Source organism: Opisthorchis viverrini, assembly GCF_000715545.1.
Source record: "Opisthorchis viverrini unplaced genomic scaffold opera_v5_4, whole genome shotgun sequence".
NCBI classification, from domain to species: Eukaryota; Metazoa; Platyhelminthes; class Trematoda; order Opisthorchiida; family Opisthorchiidae; genus Opisthorchis; species Opisthorchis viverrini.
Genome location: NW_008751660.1, coordinates 4336592 through 4352855, shown reverse-complemented (window position 1 = coordinate 4352855; position 16264 = coordinate 4336592). Strand labels below are relative to the sequence as shown.

General features: G+C 44.9%; 1 protein-coding gene across 1 annotated transcript in view; it reads right to left on the bottom strand.

Moving 5' to 3' along the window:
* Positions 1–16264, bottom strand: part of T265_00468 (hypothetical protein) — a gene marked incomplete at both ends in the record, with an annotated part of 59134 nt that overhangs the window by 27213 nt on the left and 15657 nt on the right. The window contains 6 exons of the mRNA XM_009164241.1: positions 984–1314; positions 2689–2750; positions 4420–4710; positions 9355–9486; positions 9938–10016; positions 13103–13351. Coding sequence (XP_009162505.1) covers positions 984–1314; positions 2689–2750; positions 4420–4710; positions 9355–9486; positions 9938–10016; positions 13103–13351 — 1144 coding nt within the window. The remainder of the gene's footprint in view (positions 1–983; positions 1315–2688; positions 2751–4419; positions 4711–9354; positions 9487–9937; positions 10017–13102; positions 13352–16264) is intronic.

The following is a 16264-nucleotide window of genomic DNA, read 5'->3' as shown; positions in this document are numbered from 1 at the left end:
GGCCTGGTAGGGGTTGTGTTGACCAAATCTTCAAACTGCGCCAGGTGCTAGAACAACGCCATACGTATAAGCGACCCACGGTTCTAGTATTCCTGGATTACCTAGGCGCATTCGACTCGGTTGATCGGTCTGTTCTTCTTGAGACGCTTGCCCACCAAGGAATGCCCCGGAAGTTTGTAAACATAATAGGTTCCTTGTATTCACAGACTTCCGGACGTGTGAGTGTACGGAGAGCTCTCCAAAAGCTTCCGTACACAAAGCGGTGTCCGTCAGGGATGCCCACTCTCTCCATTCCCTTTTAACTTCGTAATCGATGAAATAATGAGACGAACGCTGGAGGGTCCCCAAAACCCCGGTGTTCAAATAACCTGTGAAGAAAACCTTGTCGATCTGGAATATGCAGACGACATCGTTCTCATGTTCGAAGAGGAGGAGAAGGCGCAAGTATTCTTGTATGAACTGACCAAAGTCATCCCGTCGTTGGGTATGCACTATGCACCCACAAAGTGTGAGGTCATGCTTGTGGACGTGCAGTCACTGAACACGCCCCTTACAATCCAGGGAGAGATGATGATGATGATGATGATGCAGTAGCGTCCAACTGGTGTACATGAACTACGGACTGCTTGAAACTGTTCTAACCCTCCAGCTCCGGGTTGCGAATGGTTTATCGACGACTTCTTTAGCGTGCACCGATAAGAGGTATAGCACTGCCTATCCTTAGCAAGGCGATGTAAAGATGTTTTTGCGGACATTGTTGACTGGTCCTGAAAGGGGAACCAGAAAACCACTGCTGTTGCCAATCAAAACCTGACTGATACATAGTGATAATTAGCAACAAGAAGTCCCTTATGGCAGGCTGATGCCTACTATGAGAAAACAAAGCGGCAATCAAAGTTTTTTTAGTGCCGTAGTGCTTAATCATAGCAATAGATATTTAAACTGTGGCATGCAAACATCACAGATAAAATATGACATCTTACTTCTTGAAGCAACTGGGCAGTTCGCCTGCAGAGCAGACTGAAAAAATCAAGTGCGAATCGAGCAGCATGGTCGTGATGGACAGATCGCAAGGTTTCCACCCCGGCAAGATGAGAAATGGGTTGTATTTTTGGGGTTTTGCTGTCGGATTCAGTGCGCTTTATTGTTGACAGATTGCTCGCGTTGGTGAGCGAGACGGCACGGTCCACGTTGTACATATTCACGATGCATAATTGACACAAACGTTCGGCAGATAGAGGGCACGGTTTTTGGGCTAGAAGACCAGAGAAAGCTTGCAAGGCGAGGGATGCTACTTCAGGAAAGGTTTCCATACTGTGTGGGATGTAAGAAAGTAGCGGGAAAAAACGTGATAACTTCGAGGTTAGCGTCGTTACAGTGATGACATGCGTCCACTGCAGAATTTGAAGGGGCTCCTCAATAAGAAAAAAAGACTCCCGAATTACTAAGACATTTCTCACTCGCTGGGGGTCTCAGTAGCAATAAACAAAGAAGTGGGATTTCATCCTGCTTGGACCTCACCAGGTGAACCTAGACCCCGAATATTAGGCAATCATTCCACTAGCTGGTTGGTTACGTACAGCTTTCAACGTGACAACGTCTTCAATGTGAGGGGGCCATTATGAGCCTATATATCACATTGAACATTATCTGTGAACGAAACTAAATCCATCGGTTTTAAATTAGCTACACAGAGCGAAAAATTCCTTTGCACTTGTAACACTTTGTCATATTCCGTGAAAATGGAAACTATTTATTCATCCATACCATGAATGAGCACATGAAGAAAGCAAAGCCGAATGGTTTTCACATGCGCTGGAAAGTACTAATGAGAAACTTACTGAAGGCAACTAGACTACATAAATAAAAAATTTAAACATTGCAATCAGTGATTACGGCTTAAAGTGCCACACTCGCCAATACCGGCAATGCGTGGTGTACATCCTTTCACAGCTGGCTTCCGGAGTTAAAATACCGGCCCAGTCAAGCACATAAATGACCTGCCCGCGCAGTCTGACATGCGCAAGCCGGTCGAGATAACAAGGATAATTACTGGTCCGGACATTTTAGGTTAAATGCTCTGGTGGACAAATGGCACCATGCTCACCTCTCACAAGAGAGGTCATCAGTTCAAACCCCGGCGCCGCTACTGAGCTACGATGAGAGCTAAACTGGAATCCAGTGCTCTCCCTTTTGTGACCCAACCAGAAAGATGACACCAGGACAAGGAGCCGGATTGTCCAAACACCCAGAGGTTCGAAAGTCCAGGCAATTTTCATAAACTGGCTCTTTAGATGACCTGGTACCAAGTCAAGGTATCCGGCTGAATGTCGAACAGGAACCTGAAGAGCTCTCAGGGAATCCCATGGATNTCCATGGGATATATATATATATATATATATCAAGACACCGTCAGATCATCACAGGAACTTTATCAAAGCCTCGCCTTCAAAAAAAAAGACAGAACAGACGACTAGGTTACACAGTTAACCAACATGCCAAGAGATAGAAACTGGACGGCAGGGTTGAATGTGATGAAAAAAGAGATACGGAAGTGCAGCGTACAGCCAAGCACATACAGATCAGACGTCTGATCATTCAGACGTAGTAATAGATACAGGAAGAAATGGTGAAAATTAGAATCGAATCAACGTTCCACAAAAAACAGTCAATCGAAAGTGAACTCACCCTATTTTTGTGTACAGTTTTCCATGTGCGTGAATGAAAGTCAGTCCAAACTGCCTACTGAGCTGAAACAGGTAGAAAGTGAAAAAACCGAGATAGTGACTAGTCCTATTATCAAATCCTAGGAGAAACGCAAAGATGAAAGGTGTGGCTAGTGGGGCAAGGAACTGTTCTTATCGCATTAGCGCACTTGTTAAGAACGCCATCCCTTTGAAGATTGCACAACTCGTGATAGCTGAAAGCTTTAAAATCGAAGGAATTGATTTACGTTGTACGATGAATGTCCGATTCCTGTTCAATGGATGGTTCTATGGACAAATGGATGATGCAGTTGGGCACCCCCCACGAGACCCAGGGCATGCGGACTTATTCACATCCAAACTTGAAAATTTCACAATATCCAATACAACAGAATCTCTGAACACATTGTGTCGATTACTCCACAAACTATGCCTCTGTTGTGAATGATTTTAGGGGGTCTGTCTTTCGAAAGTGAATATGAACAGGAAGATTAGCTGACCATTCATAAGGTGCTGCTGACAAGAACCTACACGGGCCAACATGTCATGTGTATCGCAGGCCAACATGGGCAGGCCCGTAGATACTTTTGCAGCCTCGTTCTCCTTTAAGTCCAATGGAATCTTGCGTTTATTCCCCGTACGACGGAACAGCAAAACCTTGTCCAGCGAACAGACTGACTGAGCACTTGGACATTCTCACGTGCTTTGACAAAATGACTTCTCAGAATGATCTCTGGCGATACAAATCAGACCGAAGCAAGCTATACGGCAGGCAAAACCCGAGCTACTCTAACTTCGTCTTCCTTTGAAAACCGGCGTGACTGGTGAACTGATGGTAAGAAGTCTACAAACGACATCTACCGGAACACCTCATGCTGCACGCCTAATTACGCTTCTCACCAGTCATCCCACTGCCGGACAAGAGCCAAAAGACAAACTCCCCCGTCAGATCACTTCAGTGTGTGTTTATGAGTTTGTCTGCTTCTACAAAAACAACCATAACAGTTAATAGGGCAATTCCTAAGGCGTACGCCAGATCAAATAATGCCCGCGTAGCAGAGTAGACAATGGTCCAATGTGGACAGTTCTGTTTTATCCCTAATTCCAAACAGTTGAAACACGGTTGACTTTTTAAACGGTGTTTTTCCAGTGTGCGATATACAAACAAGGATACAAAACCTTTAAGAAGCTGAACTTTATAACGCAGAAGCACTTGGTTGCCGTATTTTTGAGCCTAAACACCATGCACACAAACACTTCGTAGTCTCAGGTGACTGGACAATTAACACCAATTTCAAGTGACGCAATTTTATCGGCCTTATAAACCGATGACTGATTTCAACCAGTTATACTGCATTCTGGTCATTTTATACGTCTCAGACAGTGGAAGATATATGGAAGACGTCTTTTCCGATCTTGTTCAATTCCATGAGCATCCTGCTTGATTCATTACAAAAGAAACATCGCTCAAGCTCAGTAGTGTGTTGTGAAGTTCAAGCCGTTGAAGCCCACAGAGTGGCAAAGGCAATCAGGGCGATAATATAGTGAGGCAAGTCGTCTAGTGATGGCCAGACGAATGATATCGACTTCGAGGAGTTGTGGTATTTGAACGGAATGATTGAACTAAACCTGATGGTCATGCCACACCAAAACTGGGCTACCAAACATGACAACCGACGTTGCCATCAGTCGGCACCGGTAACAGATAATTCACCTCAATTAAAGACATATTGGCATACTCCTCCAATTCAGCTTGGGCGTCCTCATCATCGTCGTCTTCATTGTCACAGTTGGTGTCAAGATCCACCTCGCCAGGTTTTGCGGAAATTTTCTGTGTGCCCACGTTTGTTGGGGGAGGTAAGTAGACTAATCTTCTGGCCCCCTGAAGTACCGTGGTCTGACCGTCCATTGGATGAACCCAAATTTCGGCGCGTTGGAAGCGGTTGTTAGGATTACCAAATGGACCATGATGGGGTGCGTTCGGCTCGTTTTTGGGTTTACGCAACTATTTAAAAAATAAAGTGAGACGAAATGAAAAAGGAGTGGCGCCAAATTCGCCTGTTCCGGGAACAACAGGCTAGACGAAGAGATATTTGCAGAAACCAGCAAAAAGACAGACCAAAAAACTAACAAAGCTAGCAAGCTGTAAAATCAAAGAATGTACACTGGGCTGCAAGTAATTCGACATTTACTCTACGAGCAGAAAACGATCCCATCAAAAATGCCCCAATTCACAGCTATAACGGTCTTCGTCACAACTTTGGTTCCATTCACAGATTGTGATCGTTTTCTGTGATGTGGTGTGCTAACACTTAAAACAACAAAGAATGTGAGTTGTGTTCATATATTAGTCCTGTAAGAGCCGTATCCGGAATGTGGCGGTAGATAGCCAACGTTATCGTCACCCAGTTAACAGAGGCCCTATGAAGTTTACCACTGTAAAATGGCTCAAGTGGTTAGATCACGAAGTACACTGACCGGAAGGTCCGTGGTTCGAACCCGACCTCTGTCTCTCGACTTCCCCTGTCTAGGCTTGGACAACCTGGCAGTATCCCAACCCTCGTGCTTCCTTCAAGTAGCATGGCAGCTAGGAACTGGAAGGGTGTTACAGCTGAACGATTTTTTCGTCACTGTAAGCCCTGAGGTAAGGTTTTCCGTTCCCCTACCAATGATTCGGACATGGCCAAAAACAATAACAGACTAATCGCCCCTTATAGCTGAGACTACGTTGACCACCTTGACAGACCATGAGAGAGAACGTTTTGTGACTATCAACATGAAGATCGTCGCTTCTCAAACTTCTGTGCGGTGTGCAAAAAAATCGACTGTACAAATGCTGGAGAATACATTCCTTGCCAAACACAACAATTGCGCGATTGTTCGAAACTCTAGCTCTATCACCATCGATAAGGCCAAATTTAAGTTTACTGGTCGCAAATCTGATGGACTGGATCAGGCGCCCGCTAGGAATCGATCTTTCTCGAGCCATGCGAAAGTTGTTGGTCGTAATTCCCATCCTCCCGTTAATGATTCCAGCCACGGGAAATAGCACTTTGCCTTCAACTCACACATAATCGCCCGTTCCACTTTCCCCGTCAGCCTCCACTCAATTGTCTCACCCACCATTACGTGGAATGCCATATTCCTTTCCTAATTTGATATATCAAAGCCCTACGGGTAGTATCTCATCCATTTTGTTGGGAGTGTGCGTTCCAACAGCCACTCTTATCATTGCACGCCTTTCCGTCCAACCTTATCAACTAGTTCTACATTCTGCTGAAAGCTCTTATATGTTCCCCCTAGTCCGAAACATGGGTCCCTTGCTGCCCCGTCCCAATCCTCAATTTCGTCCAAGGTCATGGAGGCTACGCCTTGCCAGACAGGTCCCACGTGACCTTGAGCGGAATCCTCTTTTAAACTGCAAGCAGAATAGATTTAGGTGCCACCGGTCTGTGGGTGACCTCTTGACGTCTTCCTCACGTCACGCTCAGTCACCTGTGAAACTACTGGCGACACTGAACTGGTTTGTCTGGAGGTCTCAAGAGGTTTCAATTGGCTAGCTACTTAAACTACCCAAAGTCGGTTAATAACATCGTTTGACCAAGTGGTCTAGGAACTTCAGAGCGAATCGGTCACCATGATCTCGTCTAGATGATGCGGTTTCTCAAATCCACATCATCAGCGCTGGATTTCTGATGCGTTGTGTTCTACCACCCACCATTTTCCTACTGTTAACAAATGATGTATCCTCAGCCATCTATGGTCGCATCCAGGCATTCGCTGACCATAGTAGTCCTCCTACAATCCTCTCTCATGAATTTGTCTCGCGTTAGTAAAAACAGCATGCAGACCATCAGCGCCTTGAACGCCGATCATTCATTATCAAATGCGGTTACAATTTATCTTCCCAAATTACTACACCTTACCTCCAACAACTATCCGACTCTGGTCTCTGCCTGCGTTTTCGGAGTGTTCTTTTTGGTCAATCATTATCTAAACATCTTTTCTGACTATCCAGTGTCAAACAGACTGCAGACTGGACCTTCTGAAATGTTGGGTTTCTGTTCCGTTCATGAAAATTCACCTTGCCTGCAAAATTTTCCCAATCTAAAAAAACCTAATCCATACCAATACGGAGTACTCAGTTCATGTCTCCAATGAATTCCTTCCACTTATATTGCACTCCTCCACCAAATTTGATGGAAGGTTGCGCGTCTAACTGCATCTCATAACCAGACTGATTACATTTGATCCCTTTCAAACAGTGGGAACGTAATCTCCCCCTTTATCTGTACTATTACGCCACTTTTATGTTCCACTTCCTTAGTAGAACTCGCCTGTTCGCTTCCAATAACGACTACCAGGTGAGACTCCGATAATACAACAAATAACCCTTTTCCTCTGCGTTTTTCACCAAAACCATACGGCTCTAAGACACTTACTCACACTGTCTTCCTAGCTCCCTGTGATATTTCATTAACCGATACTCGAATAAAGCACTACCTGTCCGATCCTAGACGACACTGTGTTTCATACTGTTTTCCACGTTACTTAACTGTTCCAATTTGTTATGGTGGCGTATCCTAATTTTGTTGAAGTCTCCGAACACGGCTTCAGTCTTCTGTAATACACTCATATAGGCGATTAGAAATAAGAAAGCGGGTGACAACATTGATTAAACTGGTGTAAGACATGAAACATGACAGAACCAAAAAATCACAAGCACGACAATCCAAGACGAAGCCGAAAAATGGAGTAAGGAACTCTTAAACTCTGATAACTGCATGGCGAACTGATAGCCAAGGGGCAAAACCGGAGGTTCGTACAGATCCCAAAACACCTGGTATTCTGTAAGTGTTGTAAGTAGGTCTGCGGTCCAGCGAAAAGGCGATCCTGAGAACAACATCGGATAAAAAAGAAGACTGCTCATCTCAACAAACCAAGTTGCGCCTTTGAGAGTTCCGCGAGTGAGTTATGAATTAGCGAGGAATACGTCAGAAGGGCAGACAACCGATCAACCGCCACAGGCAGATTTGCTAAAACCGGCTCTGTTAGCAAACGGCTCCCCAGAAAAATTCATTACTTTGCATAGCAAACGAAGCACTGCATCTAAAATATCCTCTACAGATAGATAAAACATCTATTAATGTTTCATATATGACACGATATTTTGGGTTGATCTGGTCTCAAATAAAATCAGGACTTCACTCCGACTTGAACCAAATTTATCAAGCAGCTCAGTTTCGCCCGATTTCGACAACCAGAGGGATTGTGTTTAAAAAAGACCCCAGAGCTTGTATCCTCATTCTGCACACTTGCGGAAGAACTGATCTACGTTGTACTCAAAGGATCTCGGAACACATTCCAAATTAGCTATGATGCAACGACCCAACACCACTAACAGCCAGATCCAACCGGAGGTCATCGATTTCAAATATTTCCTGTACAAGCCACCTGGCCGACCTTGCTGGCTTCATATGAAGCAATCTTAATAGGAAAGCAGTGATCCAAACTGCTGTCAATTCAAACTGTTCGGCTGCCCAGGAATCGAACGTGAACCACCCTGCAGCTCAGAGTAATGTATCGTTCGATGTGATCAACTTGTTGTTACTATATCCGTTACCTACAAATGTTGAACGTTGTGCGTCTGCGACTAATGAAAGTGATTCGAAATGTCCTCTGACCGCTCTGATGAAATTGGTCAATGGGATCCTATGCTTTAAAGCCATCCTGATTATATAATTTTACACACATAGCGCACAGGCGTGGGAGTTCATATTTCTTCAATTTGGACAGGGCTACATGCGTCGTATCATAGCATAGGAATCAGCTTTCAAACTCCCTCCTTATCAAGATGGCATGAGTCTCACTGGTGCGGCCACTTTTCAAAGATGACTGGTTTCGTCTGTGTTCGGCTGAAGACTTACGGAAAAGAATGCGAATCAATACCATTATCGGTGTGGTTTCACGGCTCAGCTCTTTTGATAATTTTTCAGGAGACCAAACGTCCTCGCAGAGCTTTGTTCGTCAAGTGAATGGATGAATTGAATAGGTGGTGGTGTGCGCTCCCCATAACCCAGTGGTTGACTCGCGAGCTACCGACCTCAAGGTCCACGGTACAATTTTAGTCTGGGATTCTAATTTCTCCAATGTGGGCTTGGGCGGCCTGACAGTATGGTTGCAAGACAGGATACATGAAATAAATACAATATTTGGCTTGACTTTTGTAGCCAGTACTCCTGAGTTTTACCACAAGGATTCATGCGTTTTATACAGTACAGGGAGATTAGTGACGAGTAGCTTTGAAGTGTCCTGAGTGGAATTTCGCAACCCAATTCCGTTTTGGTGGTCTCAGTGCAGGAAAATGCTAGCGGGGGATACACGTTCAAGAGATAGTGAGTAAGTGCGGATATAACATTGAAGGGCTCTGCGGTGAACAGGTGACGGAAACGGAGTACATAAGACGACTTTGAGGTAATTATGGTCTTCAGGTTTTCCGAGTAGATCACCGTCTATGAGTGGCCTCTGTTCAGGACATTCATCAGACCACCTCATGCTTGAGAGGAATCAAGTTAAAGTAGAGATATACGAAAGCTGAGTATTATGAAGTTACTAGAAGAACAACCGATTACAGCTGGAGATGGCTTACCTGTCGTATCAGGTTCTCGGCACGTGGTCGGATTTCGTTAAACAGAGCGGACAAACTCTGAGAAGCTGTTGCAAACGGGTTGCTAGCCGCAAGAGTTCGCATATAATAGTACATTGCGTCCAAGTGTCGAGACTGGCAAAGGGAGAAAGTAAATGCACTAAGGTGAGGCATCGAAGCACAACTGCTGGATGATTGGAAGGTGAAATGGATTGACCGAAGCTGGAAAAGAAAGATGGTTTCATGAGGTTCTCATCTCCTCTCTTCTCACTAGAGAACCCATGGAGTTGTGAGGTCCGGGCTTCCCAATTACAACAACAGTAGTGCGACTGGCTAAGTCTGGCTTATCGTGGTTCACTTCAATGAAAACACGAACACCTTGTAAGATGATTGCTCAACAGCGGTACTTCACAGTACGGAGAACTAAGCGTTCGGATGTCAACCTCACTTCAGCTTATTCACAAGAACATGTCCAGTGGACTAATTTATCCTGGGTATGCATAGCAAGTTACACGCCACCTTGACCTTACTGAGTTGAAGTGGTAGAACAGTCACGTATATGTAAGATAATCCAATAATAACTCACTGTATACACGGCCAGCACAGCCAGTTGGTTGTAAGATCGACCGTTTTTCGGAATCAGCAACTGTGCTTTCTGGTACCAACTGAAAAAACACGGAAGGAATAAGGGGAATAGCGAACTTTACTGAAGCTCTTTGAGAATGTTCATTATAATCAGAAGAATATCCCGTTGGTGAGTAATGATCTTTCACGACTTTCTACGTAATTATTGTTAGTAATAAAAGATGATAAAAGAAAATCGCCACACAAATCATAACCTGATTCGAATATCAGAGGATCGTCTTCCGCTCAGACGACCGCTCTTGGTCCGACCGTGCGTGTTTACGAGAAATGTGTCCGCCTGAAAACTAGCTACCAACATCTGTCAATTCCATCGGTTCATGTAACGGTACATTATATCAACCTAACTCACAGGCGACAAACTCAAAATAACGATCGAGAGTGTTTTTCACCTTAATATCAGTGGTTTCGGCTCAGATTTGAAAACAAAGTGTCCAAAGCATATGCACCAGAAGTAAACTTAAGCGTTGGTGGAGAAGAATCGGTCATAACCAGCAACCTGAGAGATGCTAACAATTGTAGCTTCTCCGGATAGGGACCTTAGATTGGGCTACATTAGGAAGTAGACAAGGAACCGTAACGTATTCAGTGGCAATTTCACAGTCCTTCAACTAATTGCACGAAGTAAAGATATGCCCATATCTAATCTACTTTCATAAGTCACTCCCGTGCTTCGGACCAACAGTGTTACGACTCCAATCCATTTAACATCTGTGGACAAAAGGTTGGAGCTAGGATCACTGTGTGGCAATTTGTTGTAGTTTATTGCCGATAGTCATATTATATTGGAATATGAAAACACGTTCAGATGTGCACAACTATCAAATTCTGAAGGATTCCCCCTCCGTTGGGATATAATAAAACCTACGAGAAGAAAGCATGAAGTGTGATTCTTGTTGATTATTCTTCCATTCAGTCACCCTATAGAGATGCTCCCGTGGTGCACTACCGTACATAAAAGTTAAAAGTTTACACTTCACGCGTCCTTTGTTTGGGATAAGCGTAATGAGGAAATACGAATGAAAGAAAGATATCGACGGGAGATAATGTCTACATAGTAAATTGTGATAAGTGGGTGTGACGAGTCGTCCATTCAAGGAGCGCTAAGAAGTTTCGGTTTAGGCTAATGAAATTTCCCAAAAATAACTGCTAGACAGTGAACTTATTTTGTGACTCGACTAATCCTCATGAAATAAGAACGCAAAACGCAAGTGGAATTTGGGGAATTAAATTCTTTTGAAAAATCCGACATTTTCACTACCAGTAAATTCACGTTGGAAGCAACGGAGATTTACTGTGGACTTGATATGATAGACGATTATATGGAGTATCATACACTGAGAGTGAAGAGTAAACCTATGCTAGTTATAGTGTCCGATAGCGCTGGGAACATACATCGAGAAAGAGAGGAGAAATCCATGTCTTTTTGCCCAGATGTCCCGAAAAAACGCTAGCATTCTCAAATCCCCTCACTCCTACATGAGGGCTCGAGTAGATAACACCTCCATAGAGGTTGACATCACCACGTGGTTGAAACAAGGTTGCATTCTGGCTCCCACTTTGTTCAACCGTATCTGGCTACAATTTGGGCAAAAGCGCTTCGATTCCAGCGCCTTCCAGAGGGTCAGCTCTTCAGCTCGAAAAACTTCATGAACGAAACGAAGCCTCACGAGTCAAAGATCATATGCCGCTCCTCCTGAATTAAAGTACTTTATGTGAACATGCTGAGGTGGAATTGTTTAGGCAACACCTCGTCCTGGCATGAATATAAGTGCTTCCAAAATTACTGACGGCCTGGGGTTTACAAGAACATATACTCTGTAGCCAACTTAAGGGCTACTAATGGGTTTTTGTGAAGATATCTAATACCTCGGCAACATCCTGTTCACAGACCTGACAATCGATTCCAAACTACCCGCACGGGTTGTTAAAACAAGACCTGCATTAGGTGGTTTATATACTTTCGTTTAGAGCAAAGTGCACGTGGACACAAAAATTAGTGCACTCCCCAGATTGAAGTAACTGCAGCACAACCAAATAGCCGTTTCCTAAACACTTTGTTACTAACACGCTGACGCCACACAAAACCAGCCACATCATCATTATCGGCAGCATGACATCAGTGTCCAACACCGATGCTTCACTGCCGTACAACCATCATTTATTTGAAAGCCTTATTGTAAAGAAAATAGTAAAGGTGGACGGGGAAGGGACTTAGCGCTAGCTCACTACAATCATTCCGAGGTGCCTACATCTCCAAACAATCACTGAGGCAGTCTGGATAAGATCCGACAACAAGCTCGCCATTGACATCGATTGGCAGCCATATCTTGCAGCGTCTCCAACTTGGCGCAGTGAGGATCACGCGGTCCCTATCCTGGAAAGCGAGTAGCACCGAAAGCACCCAAACTTTTTGTAATTGCCTTGATACGCCTCTGCCAGGTCAAGGGATGGCCATCTCTCTGCTTTCTCCACTCTGGATTGGGCATGGAAAACAGCACTTTCTTCGGCAAACGATGGTTTGGCATACGCAACACATGTTTCAACGAACGCAGCTTCTGGTACTGGACACATTCTTCAATAAAAGTTCTCGTTGCACAACCGAAAACTCGCTTTCTAATTGCATCGTTACGGATTCGCCGACACCAAACAACTGAGACAACGATTGTCGAACACCTGAAGACGTTTCAGTTTTGCTGTTCGAACAGGCCAAATCTCACAGCCATACAACAAAACAGCCCGCACTGTAGTTTGATACACCTTGAGATTCAGGAGTACACCACTTTGACGCCATAGGTGTTTAAAATTAGCATACGCGACCCGAGCCTTAAAGATTCACGCAGTGACCTAATCCGTCACACTACAATCAGAACGAATACAACTTCCAAGATACGTAAAACGCCCTACAGCAGCTCGATGCAGCAGGTTATTCAGGGCGTCATAAAACCTGTCTTTGAAGGCGTCCGAGCGACAGTCAGTTGAGGGGTAGGCAGACACAATAAACTGACATCTATCGAATTCTGGCTTGTGAGACTGCATTTAAGACGTTGCCAGACGAACCGCACAGAGGCGAGTATCAAAAGGTATCCAGTCGATCAGGGATACTTACGTCCGGTGACTTAGGACGATACCCACCCTTGCACATCCCGCCGCAGAAGCTTCTGGATCACCAGAGGTGCGTAGCAGGAAGCGAGTGGAGATTGATGGGGCGGTTAGCTCAATCACTGTGCTTACACCTTGAATTATTATTTCTAAGACACAGCACCACACATGAATGCCAAGCAAGTCCAGTGTGAGAGCAAGAGCAGCTTGTTGTCCTGCCTGTTTCAGAGTGCGGACATTGAAGGCGGTGTCGAGGCTGTAACACTGATTTGGAGATACCTGAGGATGTTGGCGCTATTTGACGAGCAAATGCTGCATGCAAATCCATGCAAGACGAACGTAGATGTCAGTCCTAAGTGCTGGGCCTACAAGGAGAGTAACTAGTGGGGTGGAGAGATGGGGAATAAAAAGTATGTGAAAAAGAAAGAAGGAAGGTGTCCACAGTAGTCTGTTTTCGCATCTCACGAAACTCCGAAGAGTCTCGAACCCGCGACCTCCCGGCTAGTAGTTTGAACACTTAACCGTTCGGCCACGAGTGGCTAGATGGGGAAGAAAAAGCATGTGAAAAAGAAAGAAGGAAGGTGTCCACAGTAGTCTGTTTTCGCTTACCCGCCCTGCTGTATGCAGCAAGTAAGGCGACCCGACTGATGACACCACGCGACGGCCGATGCAGCATGAGTTTATTCGCATATGTGCAGTTCATGACAGCCACGCTTCTGAGGCATCAGTGATCGAAAACCTGAAGACGCCTCAAATCATCTGTCCGCAGAGGCTGTCTCGCACCCATATAACACAAAGCACTTACTGTAGCCTGGTACACACGACCCTTAAGATCCGGTGAGATCTTTTTGATGCCACAAGTGACGCAAATTAGCAAACGAGATTCTTGCACTGACTTCATCAGACACTTCCGTCAGAGCCAATACAACTACCGAGGTATGTAAAGTTTTCAACAATCCGCTGTGATTCTCCTTGAATTGTACGGGATGTGTTCGCAGATGGCACATTCTGAGGCATTTGCACTTTGAAGGTGCAATGCGCATGCCAAAAGATAGTATGACGGTGGTCAGTTTATTCAACAGGGCTTCTGCTTCTCTTTGGTCTTCAAAGATAAGGGTGATGTCATCTGCGTACTCCAAATCGACAAGGCTCTCGCCAGCAACAATTTGAACACCGGAGTTTTGAAGACCGTCCAGTGTTCGCCTCATTATTTCATCAATGGTGAAGGTGAACAAGAATGGACAGAGTGGACATCTTTGTCTGACACCACTTTTCGTAGGGAATCTTTTGGAGAGCTCACTACACACTCTCACCCGAATGCGAATACAGGGATCGGATTATGTTTACAAACTTACAAACACAGGCATACCCTGTTGAGCGAGTGTAGTTAACAGTACTGACTGATCGACAGAATCCAACGCATCCTTGAAACTAAAGATTACCAAGATTAGGGGTCGTTTGTACATATGGCGTTGCTCTAACACCCGAAGATGTGGTCAACGCAGTTTCTACCCGGTTGAAATCCCGCGTGGTTCTCACAAGTCAGGAGTTCACCTGCCACCATAAGACGTCAAAGAATCAGTGAGGCCAGATGGCTCGTCACAACAGGAGTCAAACTAGCACCTCTGCGGTTACTACATTCACTGCAAGTACCCTTTTGGAAATGGGGACTACTGTCGATTCACCCCAGTAGTCTGGGACGGCCTCTTTCTGCCAGATAGATCCAAATGGGCTAGACAGGCACTGGCTGAGAAGTGCACCGTCATCCATGAAGACAGCAAGTGGAAGGTCGTCAGGACCAGCAGCAAGATGACGCTTGAGTAGAGAAATACAGTAGGACACTTCTGAGGCTGATGACGGCTCCATATTCATGGTCCACCTTTCTGTTTAAGGCCAGGATTCTGGAGTGATTGTAGTAGATGGCCAGCTAAGTTGTTGCTCGAAGTACTGTACCCAGCGCTCCGAACGTTCTGCTTTGCTGCATATCACGGAGCCATTTTGGTCTCTGATTATTTCGCTGACTGTTGAACGAATAAAGTGGAACAGCTTGCCCACATTTCCAGCATTCTTTGCATCTTCCATTTCTTCCGCCTTTTGGGTTCATCAAGCTTCTCGGTCTGCACGGATACTCAGTTTCACCTAGTATTGGGTGATGCGTCTGCTGGAGTTGTCACTGCGGCCAGGAAGGATCTGTCACCGGGTCTCACCATCACATGCCTAAGTAAGATTGCCCATTCCTAGACCAAGATACTTAATAATACCTTCCCTACGAAATGACACTNCATCCTCTCAGAGAAGGGCGAACATCACGTCGCTTCCACAAGTGTTTCAGATCGGTGAACACCAATCTTACACTAACGAAGTGGAAAGATACCTCTTCCTCGACACCTTCGCCAATGATTGAGCAAATTTCCAGGAGGATACACCTGCCGACTACCTATATGTCACCTGTTTGGATCAGGTTCAGGTTCCTATCAAACTTGTATTGGTACTCTAGAGTTTCAGGAGGCAAAACGCATGCCATTCCACCTCGAGCCTCTAATCAATCGGTGGTTAGGACTGCCCGTTAAAGGGATGTCATCAACGAGTTTCGAGTAAATAACCTTTCCGATAAGTTTGACACCCCTATCAGACTAACCTACCAATTGCATTGTGGAGTAGCTAAGACGTAATGGATAAGAAAAAAGAAATGAGAAGGCATACCGTCAGTCTTGATATTCCATGGCGTTTGATGCTTAAGTTCATTCAATCTTTGCACATATTTTTCAAACAGATAAATTTTGAACTAATTACTCCATACAAACGTCAGAACACAGAGTCACATGCTGCCATGATACTTGGGAACTCAGTGATTGTTGATGTACAGTATGAGTGACAACGTTCTCGTCATCATCATCATCGTCATCGACAGCACTACATCAGTGTTCAACACCGATGCTTCACTGCCATACAGTGTCCTAACCACTAGCAAGGGATGAATATTCTATCGGTATACCTAAGGCCAGCGTGGAAACCTGTGTGCTCCTGGAATTTGTTTGACGGACAAACTGTGAGAGGGAATGGACCCCAGCATCTTGATTGCGAATGAAATCGAGTCCATGCCCCAACAGGAGCTACAAAAAAACAAAATGAAGTCTCCCTAAAGGTATGAGAAAAAACTGATTCAATA